At 32.5% G+C, this 22,763-nt stretch overlaps 1 protein-coding gene across 1 annotated transcript; it reads left to right on the top strand.

The window, feature by feature from the left end:
* The first annotated feature begins 5 nt into the window (after positions 1 to 5).
* On the top strand, positions 6 to 21,987 carry LOC139513408 (heat shock protein 60A-like). The gene is made up of 13 exons (XM_071301840.1): positions 6 to 414; positions 1,400 to 1,580; positions 2,899 to 3,151; positions 4,958 to 5,040; positions 8,735 to 8,830; positions 9,422 to 9,515; positions 14,568 to 14,736; positions 15,449 to 15,548; positions 17,742 to 17,849; positions 18,244 to 18,381; positions 18,714 to 18,888; positions 19,368 to 19,546; positions 20,911 to 21,987. The coding sequence occupies exons 2-13, from the start codon at positions 1,413 to 1,415 to the stop codon at positions 21,079 to 21,081; spliced, it is 1,734 nt and encodes a 577-aa protein (XP_071157941.1). The 5' UTR covers positions 6 to 414; positions 1,400 to 1,412; the 3' UTR covers positions 21,082 to 21,987.
* Positions 21,988 to 22,763: the final 776 nt, after the last annotated feature.

The following is a 22,763-nucleotide window of genomic DNA, read 5'->3' as shown; positions in this document are numbered from 1 at the left end:
TTATCAAATGTAACCCAGAAAAAGATTGAAAGGTCCCGAGATATAAAGGCATGTGCCCTGCAATCGGCAGGTATTAGAATAATACGCTAAATAACAACCATTTTCACGGCTTTAGGGAAACATACATAATTCAAGTTGGACATTGGAAATTAATTTGTGACCAGTTCATTATTTCCTTTATTTTTTTTTCTTAATGAGCCATATGTTGTCTTAACTTGTTGAAGAATAAATTCAAATATACCTGCTGAAGGGCCCGTTGTATCCCTTACGCATGCTAGAAATATATTCGCAAGTTCCGGTTACCATCAGCCACACTGCCTCAGCATACATGCGATCCAGCAGAGCAGTATTTGAAGGACAAGGCATTTAAATACACAGAAAAGTCATTACACACTAAAAGAATATTTAATTAAGGTAAACCTTATTATTGCATACAAATTTATATCAAAAGCAGCAAGTGGTTGAATTTAATTGCGTAATAACTTAAAAGTCCGACTACAACCACGTGGGTCAACGACAACGTCGAGCATGCATCTTTGTCTACTGTTTGTCCTGTATGTCGGCTTTGCGTTAAACTGAAATTCAATTACTATTATTGCATACATGCTACATCACAAGTCTAAAGTCAGTGTTATTAACGTTTTATATGGTCAATTAACTGAATGAACCATGTTCTGGAAAGGGAGACGTTATTTCATCAGACAAAATGATTACTATTCATTCTAAATACTGACCGTCGGGAATGTTCATAGTAAAAAGATAAGGTGTATTTGGGTGCATCCCACCCATTTCAATTAAGACTTGATATGGCCATGACGTCATTTGTAGTTACTTAATAAGTAATCAATATTAAAGTTGCATAAAAATGAACATGTACATGTATCTTAGATTTCTTTTCAGCAATGAAGATCGGTGCAAGAGTTTTTACCTTTGAAATTTTACAGTAATCAATGTTTTTTAAGAAGAAAAGAAATTGAGCCATAAAATAAATCTGTGAAGATGGGTTAATATTGGTGTTCAAGGAAATAGGAATAACTCAATTTTAGAGGTCAAGGTCTCAATTTACAGCTATTGGTAGCTGGAAATTTGGTATACATTTTGATATTCTGATTTCAACCTTTAGAATTTAAGGTCCACCTTATGCCTTACTTTGATTGAGTCCCGCCCCCAAATGGAAAGATGAATAGTCCAATAGTCATGATTTTTGGGGTCAAAGCTCCAGATCACAGAAGCTATTGATAGTCTGGAATGTGGGCATAATTTTTCTGAATATCTTTTGAGCCATTTGTTCACCTTATACCAAACTTGATTTGATCATGCATTTGTGGATGAAAAAGAAATATACATATTTGATTTGAGGCAACAAGGTTTAAGGTCAAGGTCAAATTCTCAATTGCAGATAGGAGTTGAAGATGTACCGATTACCAAGTATTCTTCGCCCTGCCCTTTCAAGGAGAGTGTCTCCTGCACTTGTCAGAACTTATGCCAAAGAGATAAAGTTTGGAGCAGATGCAAGAGCTATGATGCTTCAAGGTGTTGATTTGTTGGCAGATGCTGTTGCTGTTACAATGGGACCAAAGGTATATTCATTATATTTAGGGTTCAAATTTGTTGAATCAAATGGTAAAGTGACTATTTTAGCAGCTAAAGCAGATCTGCCTGGATGAAAATGATCAACAGGTCTATGTCCAACATCAGAGGAATTTTCAGAAAGTCAGACTACACAGTTATTGCCCCTGAAATATCAGGTTTTGCAAATTTCAGTTTTTGTTTATCATTATTTTTAAAACTAATAGATAGAGAGAAATTTTAAACAATAAAACTGTAGAGCAATAAGATCTACTAATAAGTTGAACTTGACAGAAATTGTCTAAAGACCTCTTATAGGAGTAATTTCTTTTCAAAAATATATTAAACTCATTTTGTCATCAATGTTAAATTTTTCCTGAATTTACTGGCTCAAATTTAACTAATCATTACCTGGATATTCCATAAGACAAAGTATCTTAAGTTGCAAAATATACATGTAGAATCTTGATCATATACAAATGCAGTTTTGACTAGTCAAAAACTAAACAGATAGCAGCAACTCTGATGTGGTATAAATGATCAGCAGCTCAATCACCTTATGAATCTTTAAACCAGACCATCCATTTGGGAGTATCCCATAAAATGGAAATTTTTAGTTCATTTCAAATTCTGGTACATGTATCTTAAAAACCAAAAAGTCGGTCAGTCTGCAAATCAAGGTTAGTTGGTGTACCATTAACAAGCACACTGTTTTTCTTCTTTATTATACCCCACGCAAATTCCTGCGCATGTTATAACATTTTTTGCCCAGTCTGTCAGTCCTGTTTCTTGTCATTGCAACTCCTCTCAAACCACACAACAGAATTACATGAAACCTTTGTAGATAATAAGGACATACTATGCAGATATTCATATCGACAGGAAATTACGATTCAATTTTTTTTTCTAGGAGTTATGCCCCTTTGAACTTATTTGCTTCAAGATACTACTGTAACAGTTTGTCATCGCAACTCCTCCGAGACCACACAACAGAATTTCATGAAACCTTTGTAGATAATAAGGACATACTATGCAGATATGCATATCGACAGGAAATTACGATTCAATTTTTTTCTAGGAGTTTTGCCCCTTTGAACTTATTTGCTTCAAGATACTTCTGCAACAGTTTGTCATCGCAACTCCTTTGAAACCACACAATTGAATTTAATGAAACTTTGTAGATAATAAGGACACATTATGTAGATGTGCATATTGACAGGAAATTGTGATTCAATTTTTTTTTCTTAGTTATTTTATTTTTCCAGTGACAATGTGGGGTATGTGGGCACGCTCACTAAGGTTCTTTAATTTTTGAAACCTTTATTTCAGGGTCGAAATGTAATCATTGAACAAAGTTGGGGGTCTCCAAAAATAACCAAAGACGGAGTTACAGTTGCCAAATCTATTGAACTAAAGGACAAGTATCAGAACATAGGGGCTAAACTGGTACAAGATGTGGCTAACAACACCAATGAAGAGGCTGGAGATGGAACTACCACAGCAACTGTACTGGCCAGATCTATAGCCAAGGAAGGGTTTGAAAAGATCAGTAAAGGAGCAAATCCAATTGAAATAAGACGAGGTAGATTATTTATTAAATGTATAGGAAGGTTAAGTAACCATATTGATCATTTCATTTGAATATTGTGATTTTTGATCCATTATATAGTTGATCATGATTGTGTTGACAACTTTGGCCAAATCAACATTTGGTCAGTCCCAGTAAAATCCTGTTGTTCAATGTTATTGCACTTTGACCTGATGAGAGGGGTTTAAAATCTCTGAACTTTATTATAAAAGTGCCATAGATGACCAGAACAGGGCTTCCAAAAAATATTTGAGCCAGCCGGACATTTCATATCTGATCCCGATTTTAATCCCTTAAGACTTAGTCACAAAAGGCAATTATGGTAATCAGATGGCCATTCCAATGATTGACATTACATTAAAAAAAAAAACGATTTTAAACTTTACTTTGATATGATATGAATTTGATGTTAGGATGTTACTGTTAAATTGGCAGTGCATCATTCAAAGTGTGCACATCAGCGTGCTCATATCTGCCATAGACTTTTTATTTGTGCAAAATGACATTGTCAAAAACTACTTTCGTTTTCAACCGGATGTTGACTTGACAATGGTAAAACATGGACCATAAACGGATACGTAAAATCCGTGTATTTTTACAAAGCACGACTGAGAGAAGAAGCTCTTTCCACGTTATTTCTTCAACAAAATACTTGAATTGAACGTTAGATACAGGTATCATTGATAATTTTAGCATTTTTAAAGAAATGTAGGATGCATTATTAAATTTCCCACCTGTGCACATGCGCACACGTGTTCTAGTTCATACGACATAGTTCTGACGATTTTTTATTTAAAACCTTAAAATTTTTCATCAAATCATTTTCAGAAACTAATTTCTAATAATTTTAATGTTTAGAACGAAATCAATTAGATACAAACCGCTGAAATGTAAGAAAATATTTGTGATTAAACCGATCAATTTATACGATGTCCGGTACTGATCATAGTTCACCTGTCACCTTAACAGGTAGATTTCAGCTGTCCAACTACTAATTAGCCTTGATTAAAATTAGACAGTATTGAAGTAGGTGTTGTTTTGATAGTAATTAATCATCATGTCACATTTATGACCGAAAACGTGTTGATGTTAAAGGCAAAAGGTTGGGTCAAAAAGATTGTGAATTATGTAAAAATGACCGAAAAAGCCTTGAAAAATAAAAAGTATATGACCGTTTCATGCTTTGCCCAGCCGGACTTTTACCGAACATTATACAAATGACCGGAATATATGACCGTTTTGGAAGCCCTGAAAGCCCAGAAAGGTGATTATAAAGTTCATTGTATTAAAGAATTGATCAGTGACCAGAAATATCAGAATGCACTATTCTTCCCTGCTATAATTGTTGTATTATAGAAGGTGTTCTTAAGTGCTACATTGACAACAAGAGATTGTCTAAGCAAACAGGTATAGTACTGTTTGCCTCAAACAATCTATTGTGACATTCTATAAATGTGTTAGAATAATTGGAACAAGGATAGTTGTCTTTTTAAAATTTAAGGAGACAATTTTTTTTTTTTATTAAAAGTAACAATTACTGAATTAACTTCCTTTTTAACTTTCTTTTTATCAAGGTAGACATTTAACAAATATTGAATCAACTGTTTCGGTCAATATTATTCAAGGTAAATTCACACAATATTTACTATGAAGGTTTTACACCTAGTCTTGTTCCACTATGTGATTTCTATTCTTCAGCCGGGTCATATTTACATTTGTCTCTGACAGCAGGTGCTTTTATTTTAATTGCATAAGTATTTTCTGACTTTTTTTTACAATATCTGTGAATGTTTTTAACAGGAGTAATGATGGCTGTAGATGCTGCAGTGGCTCACCTCAAATCAATGTCAAAACAAGTTACCACCCCTGAAGAAATATCACAGGTAACTAATCTTTACATAAAGAGGGAGAAAGATAAAATAAACATAATACACTCGAAATTTACTATTAATCATATATCAAACGGAATGATTTCCATGAATCTATAATTCTGAGTTATATGATTAGTGAATATAATAAGCAGCATGGCTCAAAAATATAGATTTTTACTACTCAGTGGCCTGGAAGCTCTTGCAAGTATAGAAATCTGAGAGCATATACACGTGATGCAATTATTGTAGAATCTTGTTCCCTCTTTCCATTCATATCCATCATTGGGTCTGTTCAAATTTGATGCGACATTTAGCTGTATACAAGTCCCATAATTAGTTTTCGTTATGGTACCCAACTTTAGTTTTTCTCAACCAAATGTAATGAAACTTAAACTGCATATATTTCAATGTCACAAACATTACCAGAATGAATATGCTTCTTATAACTGGTTAGAATTCTGTGCAGTTTACATATGCTCTACTCCACCCAAGCTGTTTAGTGTAGATATCTTGGACTAAAAAAGAGCTAAATAAATTACATCTTTCCTTTTCCGTGTAAATCTTATGATTATCATGGCAGATAAGATGTAACAGTATTTATGTTGAAATGTTGGCCAATGATTGTATTGCATGTGAAATTTGAAATTAGAAAACCCTGTAGAAGACGAGATCTTCATTTCAGAAATAAAACAGTAAAAAGTCACATAAGCAATTTAATGTAACAACTAAATGATAATAGGCTACGGTTACTTTACCTCAGTGAAATGTCCCTTTATTTAAAATTTAAAAAAATCAAAATTGATCATGTTATTCCATTAAATGGGAGGAAGGGGCTTCTAATTTCCCCAACTAGCCTTTTCTTTGGGTAATTTTTATGAACACCTAATGGACATCGCGTACAACCGTGTTTAAAAAAACCCAGCACTCTTGCTCATCTATATTCATTTAAATAGAAAGCCAAGCATTAAATCATGTCAATACCCAATTACTGACTGTTTATAGGTTGATATCAATACGATTATTCTCTTTATTACTGGTTATAATTTGCACAGTTTACAAATGCTCTACTCCACCCAAGCTGTTTAGTGAAGATATCTTGGACTAAAACAGAGCTAAATAAATTACATCTTTCCTTTTCTGTGGAAATCTTATGATTATCATGGCAGAAAAGATGCAACAGTATTTATGTTGAAATCGATATAACAGTTCTTTTCATAATGCAAACAAGACAAAGGTTCGTTTTAGTTTGATTGCTTTGTTTGTTTCAACATGTGCTCAAGCATTGTAATTAAGATTGACATCTGTAAACAACATTAAAAGTGGATTTAAACTTGTATACATTAAATATATTTAAATTTGATTGGACATTATCAAATTATCAAATTTACCCATACACAGGTTAAACGCAGCCTACTTGTATTGTTTGCAGATGTAAATCTAAATTACACATACAATGCTTAAGTAAACATTTATACAAAGCAAGCAAGTTAACCAAACACGTGTCTCGCTAGCATTATGAAAAGAGCTGTAAGGCCAAACTAAGCATGATGTAGCCTAACAAATAACCAGAATGGGACCAGGCTATAGCACCAGCAATTTTTCTTTTAGGATTGATAAATTAAGATGAGTGTTGTATAGACGTTAAAGGGGCACTAGCTAGGAGATATATACAAAATCTAATGTATAATTTTTTTTTGTTCAATCATTAATGAAAGTGAAATAGTGAAATAATAATTTTCTTTTATCAGCTAAAATGGTTCAATTTTGTCAAATTAAGCTCATAAACATTGATAATGAATTATTCACTTGCAAGTGTATAATTCATCCTCATTAAATCAGTATTAATGTGAACTCCAATTTAAACCTGTAGAAAGAGATAAAATAACGCCTGCATTGTCTGTGTACAGTTGTTTAAAGGAAAAGAATGTCAACATTGAAAGTGAAACAAAGTTAAATAATTTGATGGACTGATTCGATCCACAAACAATCATTCTTATAAAGGTAAAAATGACGATAAACATAAATTTTTAATCTATAATACAAAATTTAACAGACCTATAAAAATCCACATGTACAAGTTGCTTTATCTATTTATATCTTTGTTTATGTTTACATCACTTATATCATCATAGAAGGTTAACTCGATAGTTAATTAGATGGTGTCTTGGCTAAAATTCACACGAAACGAAGCTACATCTTATTGAGACCATGTCCTGTAAATTATTTATTTCATACTTTTGATAGTTTGGAAAAATGTTTTACATTCATGTTATAAATAAAATATGAAAATTTGAGTCAAATTGGTGAACATGAATTTGGCAGCTAGTGTCCCTTTAAATGTTATCTTTATTTAATGTAGGAATTTACATTAAAAAAAAAATAGACTGCTTTTCCTACAAATAATGTACATGTTTGCTGTACCCGCTTTGTGTCCTGACTATGGTGTTTTGACACTTTCTAAGTGCAGCTAAATCAAACAGTTTTTTTGGATGTTTATTTGTACATCTGTTGTACTTGTGTAGTACAGAAAAACTAATATAAACGATATCAAGGTTTTTTTTACCATGATTATAATGTGTATATTTCAACCATAATACCCCATTCTTTTATAACATATCAACTGAGAAAATTGTGATCATTTGTGTTTAACTTAGTCAATTTCATAATGCATGCAGAGTAAGAGTTTGGTAGGCTTGCTTTGTATGTTATAATAATGTTTGCTCAAGCATTGTAATTAAGATTAACATCTGCAAATAAATTTAGTAGGTAGAGTTATTTGTATATAGGTATATTTGATTATTTGATGTGTTCAATCAAACTCAAGTATAAAGTATACAAGTTTATCTCTGCCTGTTCATATAAGACTTGTTGGCTTTTAACAACATGAATATGTTCCTTATAACTGGTTTTAATTAAAGCAGTTCACAATGCTCTACTCCACCCAAGCTGTTTGATGTTTAGATATCTTGGACTAAAAAAGAGCTAAATAAATTACATCTTCCTTTTCCGTGGAAATCCATATGGTTGCCATGGCAGATTAGATGCAACAATTACATATATATTTATTTTGAAATTGAACTTAACTTCTTGCATGATGGGTTAGAGTTGTAATTGCAATAAAAAGCCTCGTTCAAAATTAAAAAAAAATGAATAGTGTTCAGGAAAAAGCTTTAACCAATTTAGATATGGGAACGATTATCATTTATGGCCTCACCATGAGCAGTCAACAAATCCTCTATTTCAGAAGGAAATTTTAAAACTGATATTTTATGTGTTTCTGAACCATCAACTTTTCTTTATCCAAATAAAATTTGTAAACAAAGATATAATTGAATCATTATCACAACTTTTACAAATACAAATCCACTCTAGATCTAAATGTGAACAATTCTATTATAACTGGTAGAATTTTTTAGTGTTATTCACAAGCTTTCAGTTGCGAACATGTTCCTTATTACTGATTAGAACAAATTATAATGCTCTCCTCCACCCAAGCTGTTTATTGTGTAGATATCTTGGACTAACAGAGAGCTAAATAAATTACATCTATGATCTTCCATTTCCATAGAAATCTTAATATTTATCTATGGTAGATAAGATGTAACATTAAAATAATCAAATTATGTACAATCAAAGTTAAACACATAATCAGTCCAAGTTGAAAATGGAAATAGTTATTCTTTCATGTGCATTTCTTATCTTGCAGGTAGCTACAATTTCAGCCAATGGTGATAAGACAGTTGGTTCCCTAATATCTGATGCCATGAAAAAAGTGGGTCGTGACGGAGTCATAACAGTCAAAGTAAGTCTCTCTCATGAAGTACAAATAGAATTTCAAAAGTTGACTTACTTTCGATGAAGCTTGAATGCCCTAATTATACATGATAAATTATCTAAAGACTATCTGTCATGTAACAACTAAGTAGCACAAAAGTCTTTTTCTTTCACTTACATTTAAGCTTTTAACCAGGGAATGTGATCCATCTCATTTATATAGATGTTTGAATGATCCAGACATGCAGATAGGTTAAAAAAAGTATCACACTGTAGTAACCAGAGAATGTGATCCATCTCATTTATATAGATGATTGAATGGTCCAGACATGCAGATAGGTTAAAAAAAGTATCACACTGTAGTAAACAACATCAATTAAAAAATAAGAGGAAATAGGTCATAGCTCCAGGAACGATTGTCCTTGCACCCTTATTTAAGCATTTATCCAAAAAAAATATTTTCAAATCTATTTTCAAATCTTTCCTTAATGGCTAAATATTTCTGACTAATTACGAACAAATATTAATGAGCAACATTTTTTTTTCTTCATGCATGCACTTTTTTGTTCGTGTATATATATATGCATTTTACAGTTCATATTGCACTTGTCATTTCTAGGATGGAAAGACATTGAAAGATGAGTTGGAGACCATTGAAGGAATGAAATTTGACAGAGGATATATTTCTCCATATTTCATGAATACCGCTAAAGGTTAGCTTTCATGATGTTCATTTTGTAAATAAATCTATCAAGACATTATTAAAAAGTTTTTTTAGTTAAAAAAAAAATCTCCCAGCACCGACCTACGCCGTCCTTTGTTGTTGTACATTGGCTGGAACAATATAGGTGCAATAGTAACTACACCAGGCTATTCTAATAGGGTTGATTTTGTAATCTGTCTGTATATGTCTGATGTAACATATTTATAAGCAATTATACTATTTTAACTGTATTAAAATTTATACTATTGATGTAAAAGTTGACAGTACACAGCACATGTTACCTAACTAAACACCCTAGATATTGTAGGGATATATACACACTCAGTTGGGTTAAATAGAGCATAATTGGATATCTGTAGTATATTTTGTACATATGATATTATAAAACATATTGCTTTGTTCTTTTTTAAATTGCAAAAAAAAAACCAAGTGCCTTGGCAGAATGTTGGAAATTATGAATTAGGGGAATTATAAGTAGATATTCTTTAAATAAAAAGTCAGCTGAAATATGAGAGTTACCAGGGCGTATCTTTTTGTCTTGAAGTAAAAAAGGGACTAAGGCATGTTGTTGTAGGGGAGGCTTAAGAATGTATTAGTTTGTAATTAGGTCAGTTTAAGAGTAATACTACTGGTAGTTCAATGAAATTTGGTATGCAGATTATTAGTATCAAAACATCGCATTTCCATGGAGATTGTCTAAGTTTAATGTTATAGCATATTTATAGAAAAAATTATTGAAAATAGTTTTCTAGGTTGACATTTGTATCTGCAACTGATGACAATGATTATATAATTTTGTGCCTTATTTGCTTACTGCAATGAAGGAACACAAGCAATGCTTTGAATGAGCCATCAGTTTTATATAAAGAGGGGAAAAAGACTTCTTTTTTTCCCTAAAAAATAAGAATAGTTGAATTATTCACAGTAGGTAACATGCCGCATGATTTGTTGATGCATCAGATCAATAACTGGTTGTCATTATTTTAAATCTATAAAATTATATTACAGCTGGTGTATTGATTATTCAGGTGATGCTCACATTATGATTAACATTAATTTTTTTACCTCTTTAAAATATCTTAAAAATTTATTCATTAGACATCAGTATTTCTATAAAGATTATTAACATAGTGACCCTTCTTCTATCCAGTTATAACTTCTGAATGAACAATGTTCTGGGCAAATGGCAAAATGGAATATTTGTAAACAGTAGGACCTTTATTGGATTCAGGATCTAATTTCTTAAATAACTTTCCTTTTGACTTCAAATAATTGTATTAACCATTGAGCCATTGATTTATTATTCTATAAAAATAGAGGCTAAGTGATAAATGCTCATTTTGTCCTAAAATATATAAAAATAAGAAAAACCATGACAGCAATGATTATATAATGTTGTGCCTTATTTGCTTACTGCAATGAAGGATCACAAGCAATGCTTTGAATGAGTTGTCATTTTTATTTCAAGACTGATTAGTATATCTGTCACCTCCCAGGTGTCCAGCTTCATCTGTGATTCTGTAAACTCTAAAACACTTTCTTTTGAGCCCATATTACACATTGTACCTCTATATGGTCATGCTAATTCTTGGGGAGTCTTAATTTTAAATTTGTTTTAGGTGTCCTACCTATCAATAATCATGGTCACTGTTGCTTAAATAGATCAGGAGGGTTAAATGTCAGTAAATGTTAAATATCATTAGTGATGATAATAAGTCTAAGAATGTTGTGACATCTTTTCTTTTAAAACAATCTTTTGCATTATTGAGACATTAATTTATTAGCTTAAAGATCTTCAAAAATAACTATTGTAGAGGCTCATTTTGTTCTTAATTTAAAAAAAAAAATGACAGCAATGATTATATAATTTTGTGCCTTATTTGCATACCGCAATGAAGGAACACAAGCAATGCTTTGAATGAGTTGTCATGCTTAGCTCACTATTACATTAAATCAAACATGAAGTGGAATATGCAAGTCTAAAATCTTAAAAAAGCCTTGTACAACAGGAAATCTTGTGGGGGACAATGTTCAGGATGTTGGTGATATACCTATTTTCCTTAAACACTAAAATTAATAGACTCAAACAACCAATCTTGGGTTGAAATGTGTTGGATGGCTGTCTGGTCTTGAGAACAATTGATGATACATAAAAACTATATACATGAACAGCTAAAACTATTGGCTCTTTTAAATATTTTGTTGGCAAAGTTAAGTCAATGTCATGTAGATAAATTTAATGTGTGAACTATTTAAAATGAAAACAATGGCATTCAAGAAAATAACGGCCTACCAGATCTTCATTCCACCCTTCATTGACATTTGACAGCTTGATTTGTGTCTTGATACGTTTTGATTTATAATCACTTATTAGGTGTTCATGGGTCCGTGTTGTATGCACCAGACTTGTACATGTATATGTTACTGATCATTACAGATTTTAAAACTTGTGATTGCAATAGGAAAAAATGTATCCGCAACATTCACTGATGACAATGATTATATAATTTTGTGCCTTATTTGCATACTGCAATGAAGGAACACAAGCAATGCTTTGAATGAGCCATCAGTTATATATACTTAGTAATTTATACTAATCAATTATTTTTCAGCATCCAAAATGTTTAAATGGATAACTGTAAATTCAATAAAATATTGAGAAATAGTATGATTAATCAATTAAAAAAAAAATCTGAATTGAATACAGGTTTTGTTGGACTTCTTTCAATTCTTAAATGATCTTCAAAAAATGAGGAGATCAAGGCCTAAAAAGTCCTGTAGATGTCAACAAATCTTTGAAAATCCTTGTATTAATGGGGAAATAGGGGGACTGATAATTTATATTTATTTAAATGTAATTATAGGATCTGAATGGAAAGACTTAAATGATGATAACCAGGACATGTACAATGTATGACATGAGTATTTCATGTAAAGAAAAATAACAGCAATGATTATATAATTTTGTGCCTTATTTGCATTACGCAATGAAGGAACACAAGCAATGCTTTGAATGAGCTGTTCTTTTTCTATAAGGGTTTATTTTTAGCTCACCTGGTCCGAAGGGCCAAGTGAGCTTTTCTCACCACTTGGCGTCCGTCGTCGTCGTCGTCGTTAACAATTTACATTTTGAACTTCTTCTAGAGAACCACTGAATGGAATGGAACCAAACATGGCATGAATGTTCCTTATGAGGTGCTGACCAAGTGTTGTTACTTTGTAGCCGATCCATCATCCAAGATGGCCGCCAGCGGGGGACTTAGTTTAACATAGGACCCTATGGGAAATGCATACAAATGACTTCTTTTAGAGAACCACTAAATGGAATGAAACCAAACATGGCATGAATGTTCCTTATGAGGTGCTGACCAAGTGTTGTTACTTTGTTACCGATCCATCATCCAAGATGGCCGCCAGCCGGGCACTTAGTTTAACATAGGACCCTATGGGAAATGCATACAAATGACTTCTTTTAGAGAACCACTGAATGGAATAAAACCAAACATAGCATGAATGTTCCTTATGGGGTGCTGACCAAGTGTTGTTACTTTGTAGCCGATCCATCATCCAAGATGGCCGCCAGCGGGGGACTTAGTTTAACATAGGACCCTATGGGAAATGCATACAAATGACTTCTTCTAGAGAACCACTAAATTGAATGAAACCAAACATAGCATGAATGTTCCTTATGGAGTGCTGACCAAGTGTTGTTACTTTGTTGCCGATCCATCATCCAAGATGGCCGCCAGCGGGGGACTTAGTTTAACATAGGACCCTATGGGAAATGCATACAAATGACTTCTTTTAGAGAACCACTAAATGGAATGAAACCAAACATGGCATGAATGTTCCTTATGAGGTGCTGACCAAGTGTTGTTACTTTGTTGCCGATCCATCATCCAAGATGGCCGCCAGCCGGGGACTTAGTTTAACATAGGACCCTATGGGAAATGCATACAAATGACTTCTTTTAGGGAACCACTGAATGGAATAAAACCAAACATAGCATGAATGTTCCTTATGGGGTGCTGACCAAGTGTTGTTACTTTGTAGCTGATCCATCATCCAAGATGGCCGCCAGCGGGGGACTTAGTTTAACATAGGACCCTATGGGAAATGCATACAAATGACTTCTTCTAGAGAACCACTATATGGAATGAAACCAAACATAGCATGAATGTTCCTTATGGAGTGCTGACCAAGTGTTGTTACTTTGTAGCCGATCCATCATCCAAGATGGCGGCCAGTGGGGGACTTAGTTTAACATAGGACCCTATGGGAAATGCATACAAATGACTTCTTTTAGAGAACCACTGAATGGAATAAAACCAAAAATGACATGAATGTTCCTTATGAGGTGCTGACCAAGTGTTGTTACTTTGTAGCTGATCCGTCATCCAAGATGGCCGCCAGTGGGGGACTTTTGAATGAAATTAAACATGTTCCTTTCCTTATAAATGAGGTTGTGTTGTCACTTTTAGCCAAATTTTATATTTTTTTATATGATTTCAAAAACCCAAGTAGAATCAGGTGAGCGATACAGGCTCTTGAGAGCCTCTAGTTATAGGAGGTTGTTATATAAATAACACATAGCTGAGAGGGTGAAAGAGTAGATTGTTACCCAGAGAAAACACAGTTAACTGAGGTGAAGCCAAGGTTGTTTTTTAAAGGGATAACAATCTGCTCTTTGACCCTCTCATATGTTTTATTCAATATATTATACTGAATGTTCTGCCACTATGGTCTATCAAATTTCAAATTTAATAAAAGGGAACACTTGATCATGCATTGAAGGCTTAGTCGGTCACATGACATATAGATCAGTCTAATTGCACTTTTTCTACTCCATCATATTTATTCATGTAATTTGTTGGATGTACAAAAGTGCTAGATAAACAAGACATTTTCTCGGCTGGTTAGTGGTTACCACTTAGTGGTAGAGAATAAAGTCTGACATTGAAAAGATGAATAGTCTTATTAGTATAATGGAAGATATTTTTATTACTGTATAAAATAATAAAATTGTGCTGTATGATTTCAGGAGCCAAGTGTGAATTCCAGGACTGTTTAGTGTTATTCAGTGAGAAGAAGATCTCCAGCATACAATCAATTATCCCTGCTCTGGAAACAGCTAATCAGGCAAAGAAACCTTTGTTAATTATTGCTGAAGATGTGGATGGGGAAGCTCTCAGTGCAATGGTCTTGAATAGGTAAAATTGTTACTTTGATCAATATCCAGGTGTCAAAATAAGTAAAAAGATGCCAACAATCTCAAAATACTGTGAAAAATGTATCATGGAAGTAATAAGTCTCAATCAAAAGTCAAATGTTTTTATTACTTGGATACTCTGAATGCCTGAGACCTAAAAAATAAAAGTTAAATGGGAATTGTAATTAACTTGCATCTCTCATTCCTCTGTATTCTCTTTGATAGGATAATAGAGATTAAATGATGCATATATTAAAACTTGTGCATCTGCTTTATTGTCTGTATATATAGGACAATAATAAGATTATCAAGAATAACAAAACAATGGTTCATTCAATTTAGTATATGATACAATTCTTCAGCAAAGGTGGAGCTGTTATATTCATATTTTTCTTTAACTGCAGAAAATAAAGGCAATTAAAATATTCTTTAAATTTTCTTCATGTTCTGTGGACCAACATGCTAAGATTAAGACTAGGGCCATAAGTTGTGACCATCATTGTCAATATACATTTCCTATTTTCATCTTCCCTGAAACCTCTTATTGAGTTTTAACAAAACTTTGCATGTATGATGTACAGAAGGTTTTCATATTCCTCATTTTGTTCTGATTGAATGGTTAGCATGGCCTCGAGGAGAGCAAGTTTTTGAACTATTCAGGTCAGATAGTTCTAATAATCTTAAGATGAAAATGTTCATTTTATCTTTTTCAGATTGAAAGTTAGTCTACAAGTATGTGCTGTAAAGGCACCAGGATTTGGTGACAATAGAAAGAACACAATGAAAGATATGGCTGTAGCCGCAGGTGGTGTGGTAAGTATCTACAAATAACATGTGTTTTCATCCTGCCTCTTCATCTTCTCTCACCAGATAAAGACTTTATTACAACTTTTTATTGGTTGATAACCATAATTATATGCTCCTCATAACTGGTTATAATTCATGCAGTTTACAAATGCTCTACTCCACCCAAGCTGTTTAGTGTAGATATCTTGGACTAAAAAAGAGCTAAATAAATTACATCTTCCTTTTCCGTGGAAATCCATATGGTTGCCATGGCAGATTAGATGCAACAATTACATATATATTTATTTTGAAATTAAACTTGACTTCTTGCATGATAGGTTAGAGTTGTAATTGCAATAAAAAGCCTGGTTCAAAATTTAAAACAAAAATGAATAGTGTTCAGGAAAAAGCTTTAACCAATCTAGATATTATTTTTATGGCCTCACCATGAGCAGTCAACATTACAAATTCTCTATTTCAGAAGGAAATCTTAAAACTGATATTTAATGTGTTTACTTTTCTGTATCCAGATAAAATTTGTAAACACAGATATAATTGAATCATTATCACAACTTTTACAAATACAAATCCACTCACGAAAAGAAGCTACATCCTATTGAGACCATGTCCTGTAAATTATTTATTTTATACTTTTGATATTTTGGAAAAATGTTTTACATTGTTATAAATAAAATATGAGAATTTGAGTCAAATCGGTGAACATGAATTTGGCAGCTAGTGCCTCTTTAAACGTTATCTTTATTTAATGTAGGAATTTACATTAAAAAAATATTAGACTGCTTTTCCTACAAATAATGTACATGTTTGCTGTACCCGCTTTGTGTCCTGACTATGGTGTTTTGACACTTTCTAAGTGCAGCTAAATCAAACAGTTTTTTTGGATGTTTATTTGTACATTTGTTGTACTTGTGTAGTACAGAAAAACTAATATAAACTATATCAAAGTTTTTTTACCATAATTATTATAACATGTATATTTCAACCATAATACCCTTTTCTTTTATTACATATCAACTGAGAAAATTGTGATCATTTGTGTTTAACTATTAAAAGTCAATTTCATAATGCATGCAGAGTAAGAGTTTGGTAGGCTTGCTTTGTATGTATTAATGTTTGCTCAAGCATTGTAATTAAGATTGACATCTGCAAACGAATTTAGTAGGTAGAGTTATTTGTATATAGGTATATTTGATTATTTGATGTGTCCAATCAAACTCAAGTATAAAGTATACAAGTTTATCTCTGCCTGTTCATATAGATTTGTTGGCTTTTAACAACATGAATATGTTCCTTATAACTGGTTTTAATTAAAGCAGTTCACAATGCTCTACTCCACCCAAGCTGTTTGATGTGTAGGTATCTTGGACTAAAAAAGAGCTAAATAAATTACATCTTCCTTTTCCGTGGAAATCCATATGGTTGCAATGGCAGATTAGATGCTACAATTACATATATATATATTTTAATTGAACTTGAACTATTATCTAGAAAATTAAAGAAGACTTGTTCAAAATAAAAAAAAGGGAATAGAATGTTCAGGATAAAACTTAAAACCAATTTAGATATAGATATGATTATTTTTATGGCTGTCAACACATTCTCTAATTATTTCAGAAGGAAATTTTAAAACTGACATTTTATGTGTTTCTGAACCATCAACTTTTCTGTATCCAGATAAAATTTGTAAACACAGATATAATTGAATCGTTATCACAACTTTTACAAATACAAATCCACTCTGGATCTGAATGTGAACATTTCTATTATATCTGGTAGAATTTTTTAGTGTTATTCACAAGTTTTCAGTTGCGAACATGTTCCTTATTTATGATTAGAATAGATTATAATGCTCTCCTCCACCCAAGCTGTTTATTGTGTAGATATCTTGGACTAACAGAGAGCTAAATAAATTACATCTATGATCTTCCATTTCCATAGAAATCTTAATATTTATATATGGTAGATAAGATGTAACATTGATATAAACAAATTATATCTCCTGTGTAACTCATTCATGTAATATAGATGGAGATTGGTTTATGGTCATTGCCATGTTGGAATAGGTATTTTAGATAAAAATTGAAATGTGGCCTCTTACAAATGGTTGTGTCCTGTATTTAAACAATTAAACAAATATGAATATTTGGTCAAGAATGTTATATTAGTTTTTTTCCTGATTGACAAGTTTGATATTTCTAGGTGTTTGGAGATGAAGCTGACATGTACAAGATAGAAGATGTACAGTTGCAGGATTTTGGTAGATTTGAAGAAGTATCAATCACAAAAGATGACACTTTGTTGATCAAGGTATACGTAACATGTGTTGATTATATCAGCCGTGTAACTGATTTCTATAATTGTGAAATACTGTAATTACTAGTTCTTGACCCCACCAATTATTTTGGTTTATAGTTTCTCTCCATTCAATATTTAATCTGCTAAAAAAAAAAATAATAACAATTTTAAGGGTTACCACTATGAGGATTCAGCTGACAATTTCTTAAGGTTTTTTTTTCTTCTCTTTTTCTAAAATCTCCTCAGTGGTCTAGTGCTAGCCAATAACACAGGAGGTTTTGGTTTGGAAAACTAAAGATATTTCAAATTATTCTTTTAATTTGTTAAATGAAACCATTTTAATTACGAGCAAAGGATACCTTTGAAAGTACTTTGTAGTTAACTTATTAAATATTCTGTTTTCCAGGGTAAGGGAGATGCACAAGATATAGAAAAGAGAATGAACCAGATAAAAGATGAAATTGAAATGTCCACTTCAGAGTATGAGAAGGAAAAGTTCAATGAAAGACTTGCTAAGTTGTCCAATGGAGTAGCAGTATTAAAGGTATATTTGCCAGTTGGCATGTCCAAAATTTCTGTTGTTAATATTGAGACAAAATTTCAAACAAAATTTAGGCCTAAGTGGTCATGTTGTACAGGTTATTACCTGCACCCAACTTCTAAAGGAGGTCTTGTAACTGAAGTCCATCTCAAGTTAACTGTCATTTCAAAACCCATTTAGTAGAAAAACTGTTCTAATCATCATTTGGATGTATAGATACATTATTTAAATTTTGAAACAATCAAGATAAAAGAAACTAGAGAAAATAAAATTTGAAAGAACGCGTCGAATTATACTATATTTTTTTTCATTCTTGCATGTCTTTTATTTAATAGATTGGAGGAACCAGTGAAGTAGAGGTAAATGAAAAGAAAGATCGTGTAAATGATGCTTTAAATGCCACTAAAGCTGCTGTAGAGGAAGGAATAGTACCAGGTGGAGGTGTGGCACTTCTTCGATGTGTCCAGGCATTAGAGAATATCAAAACAGAGAATGAAGACCAGAAAATTGGTAAGCAGTTGCATAAAATTATGAAAAAAGTACATGTTGTAAATACATAGAATATCTGATGGAATATTTATTAACTTCAGACTTGTCAATATTAAATGGATTTAAAATTGGAGGGAAGTTTACAATCCATCAATATTACACTACTCAGCATACAGTTCATTTATCCAAATCTTATTAAAATATATGGAAGATTAAAAAAATTTAAATGACATCACAGTAAGTGTATTATCTTTCGGAAGATTTACATCACTAGAGACAGCAATGATCATATATTTTTTGTGCCTGAATAACACTGAGGGATCACAATGCAATGCTTTGAATGAGCGGTCTTATTTACAACTTCAATAAATGTGTGGGGTTTCTGTTATAATGTTCAGTGCAATAGTTTTGACCAGAAAAAAACCTGAAGTTTTGTATTGCTTATATATAATATTAAAGATAATGTCAAATACTATATAATAATGCTCATCTTTGATCAGGTGTTGAGATTATTAGGAAATCTCTGAGACTGCCAGCTTTAACAATCGTCAAGAATACTGGTGTAGAACCTCATGCTATCTTAGAGAAATTAGCAACAAATGAAGGAGATTTTGGTTATGATGCCCTCAATGGCCAGTTTGGAAATATGATGGACTTCGGAATCATAGATCCTACAAAGGTACATAAATAAAAGCAATGTTTTATTCATGATTACAGTACAACACTGCCTTTGTTGGAATCAAGTGTTTAACGATGTTATTCTGTATTTTTATGCATACTGATGTGCCTGAATAATGGTAGATATGCAAACGGAGATAAACAGACTATGGGATACTCTATATGATTAACCCTTTCGCCGATGAGTCCCGGTTTACCGGGATTCACGCTTCAGACAGCTGACGATGAGTCCCGTTTTACCGGGATCGGAATACCTCTTTTATGTTTCCCGCTTAAAACAGTGCAAACATGAGTTATCTTTCTTTGATGAATACCCGGATGAAAGTGTAAACATGACGCTTCCGTTTGTTGAAAACCGTGTCTAAATCAGAGGAAATTTACGGAATTTACGAGAATTTGAAATGAGGGAACATTTTTTTTGAAAGAATATGGAAGAATTGAAGCCAAACTAGTATACTTTTTTGACATAAAATGTCGTTTTAAGTACAAAACACTTGCAATGGACATCGTTCAGTGTGAGGAATTTGTACAGCCTCATAAAAATTTTCAAAATTTTGCCGTTTTGGGTTAAAAAATTAAGATTTGGGGTCAAAGAGCAGAATTTTGAGAATTTCACCTAGAAAATGCCGAAAATTTGAAAATTTGAATATTTTAAGAAGAAAAAATTATTAAAACATGAATAAAACTGTGAACATGGTGTTAGTGAATGAAATATATATAATACACAAATAACTACAAACAAGTTTTTATTGACATTTATTATGAAGATCTCCCACTTGAGTAATAGTAGCCAGGGAAGCCATCGTCTCAGAGTAGCTTCTGTCTGGGCAGCAATCGGTGAAAGGGTTAATATGTTTGGATGAAGATTTAGATTTTACTGTATTTAAGTACTGCAATTTTTCTTCTTCTTTGTAATGATGGTTGCACTATGGTACATTTTCACATTTTTATGAGCTCGTTGAAGACTGGAAGTATTTTGGTACATGTATAGCAATGTTTGGATTTGTTATTCTAAAAACTTGTGTTTCGGATTTCAGGCAATTTTTTTTTAATCTTATTGAATTGATTTCCTCCAAACTTTACATTTTTGTTAGACATGATTAATGAAAGCACCCTAGTGATTTTTAAAATTTTCTTGTTCCAGAGTTGTGGAACTTTAACTGTTACTTGGGCAATTTTACACAAATAGTGCAATAACTTGTATATTCCTTGATGATTTTTTGCCCAACCATTCAATTGAAAAATGGTAGACTACTCAGAACAAGGTTGAAGATGAACAACACTTCTTAATCAACTGTCCAGAATAAAACTTTCTCCAATGGATATGTATGTCTGAACAGAATTAAAATTTCCTTTATTTTTCAGGTTGTACGAACAGCGTTAGTTGATGCTTCAGGTGTTGCATCCCTTTTGACAACAGCAGAGTGTGTAGTGACAGAAATTCCCAAGGAAGATCCACCAATGCCAGGTGGCATGGGAGGCGGCATGGGCGGTATGGGTGGCATGGGAGGAATGGGTGGTATGGGTGGCTTCTAATGTGGCTAACATTTACATCCTGTTATAGACTATAGTATTTATTGCCACAGAAAGTGTGTGCTTATTGACTGTATTGACCAAATCCAAATCTGTCAATCGCCAGAGACAAAAGGACCAATGAGGCTACTAGTGTTGAACACAGCTGTTAAGCCAGACTGGGCGTCAATTATTCATCTGCAGTCAATCAGGATATTAATATATTAATTTAATCAAACAGTATAACAGTGAATTCATCCAATGACTGAAGAAGAATCAATGAGTGCCTGAAGATAGTCTCAGATAAATTCTACTAATTAAGTATAAACAGGGACTTGATCGTTGAACAAAATTTTTTAAGTTGAGTTGATAGTTTATATGATGTATGTCTACAATTTATCTGAAGCTAATTTTTTATTTGTATGAACGAGTTTCATTTATGTATTGATATCATTCTTTCTGTTGTGCATTTATAAACCTTTTATGTATGTGTCTAGTCTGATTCTAATATGTGAAGAAGATTTCATTAATTGTGCTGTATACCCTAGAATGTTAGTCAGTGATATGATTATGATGTTCTGATCAATTAAACCTTAGATTTTTACCAATCGTCATAAATATATTGTATTTAAACTCCTGTATTCAACAATGTAAAGTGGTATATTTGTATATACAATACTCTACATAATATACTTGCTGCCTTACAATTCATTTTTACCTTGCTAGGGTAAAATGTATAAATTGTATGTCATTCCAATGTTAATGCCCCTACCAAACAATCTTTTCAGAATTGACTAGTTTATTAAAATGAGTTGTGACATTTATAGATGATAGTTTGTGATAATCATGTTTGTTAATGAATATTAGATATGTGTGAATGTGATATTACTGAGTGTTTGTACAAAGATTTAATAAAACTTTTATAAAGAAGTCATTTGCTTTTTATACGACCGCAAAATTTGAAAAAATTTTCGTCGTATATTGCTATCACGTTGGCGTCGGCGGCGTCGTCGTCGTCCGGCGTCCGAATACTTTTAGTTTTCGCACTCTAACTTTAGTAAAAGTGAATGGAAATCTATAAAATTTTAACACAAGGTTTATGACCACAAAAGGAAGGTTGGTATTGATTTTGGGAGTTTTGGTCCCAACATTTTAGGAAATAGGGGCCAAAAAGGGCCCAAATAAGCATTTTCTTGGTTTTCGCACTATAACTTTAGTTTAAGTTAATAGAAATCTATGAAATTTTGACACAAGGTTTATGACCACAAAAGAACGGTTGGGATTGATTTTGGGAGTTTAGGTTTCAACAGTTTAGGAATTAGGGGCCAAAAAAGGGCCCAAATAAGCATTATTTTTGGTTTTCGCACAATTACTTTAGTTTAAGTAAATAGAAATCAATGAAATTTAAACACAATGTTAATGACTACAAAAGGAAGGTTGGTATTGATTTTGGGAGTTTAGGTCCCAACAGTTTAGGAATTAGGGGCCAAAAAGGGACCCAAATAAGCATTTTTCTTGGTTTTCGCACCATAACGTTAGTATAAGTAAATAGAAATCTATGAAATTTAAACACAAGGTTTATGACCATAAAAGGAAGGTTGGTATTGATTTTGGGAGTTTTGGTCCCAACAGAATAAGGGGCCCAAAGGGTCCAAAATTAAACTTTGTTTGATTTCATCAAAATTGAATAATTGGGGTTCTTTGAT

Source organism: Mytilus edulis, chromosome 2 (genome assembly GCF_963676685.1).
Source record: "Mytilus edulis chromosome 2, xbMytEdul2.2, whole genome shotgun sequence".
Classification (NCBI taxonomy): Eukaryota; Metazoa; Mollusca; class Bivalvia; order Mytilida; family Mytilidae; genus Mytilus; species Mytilus edulis.
The sequence above is the reverse complement of the archived record's forward strand: the minus strand, read 5'-3'. Positions and strand labels throughout refer to the sequence as shown.

Excerpts from the sequence above, each read along its gene's own strand:
- LOC139513408 (XM_071301840.1), top strand. The coding sequence starts at position 1,413 with ATGTACCGATTACCAAGTATTCTTCGCCCTGCCCTTTCAAGGAGAGTG. Across the intron at positions 1,581-2,898 it reads CTGTTACAATGGGACCAAAG|GGTCGAAATGTAATCATTGA; the intron begins GTATATTCATTA and ends CCTTTATTTCAG. Across the intron at positions 19,547-20,910 it reads GAATCATAGATCCTACAAAG|GTTGTACGAACAGCGTTAGT; the intron begins GTACATAAATAA and ends TTTATTTTTCAG.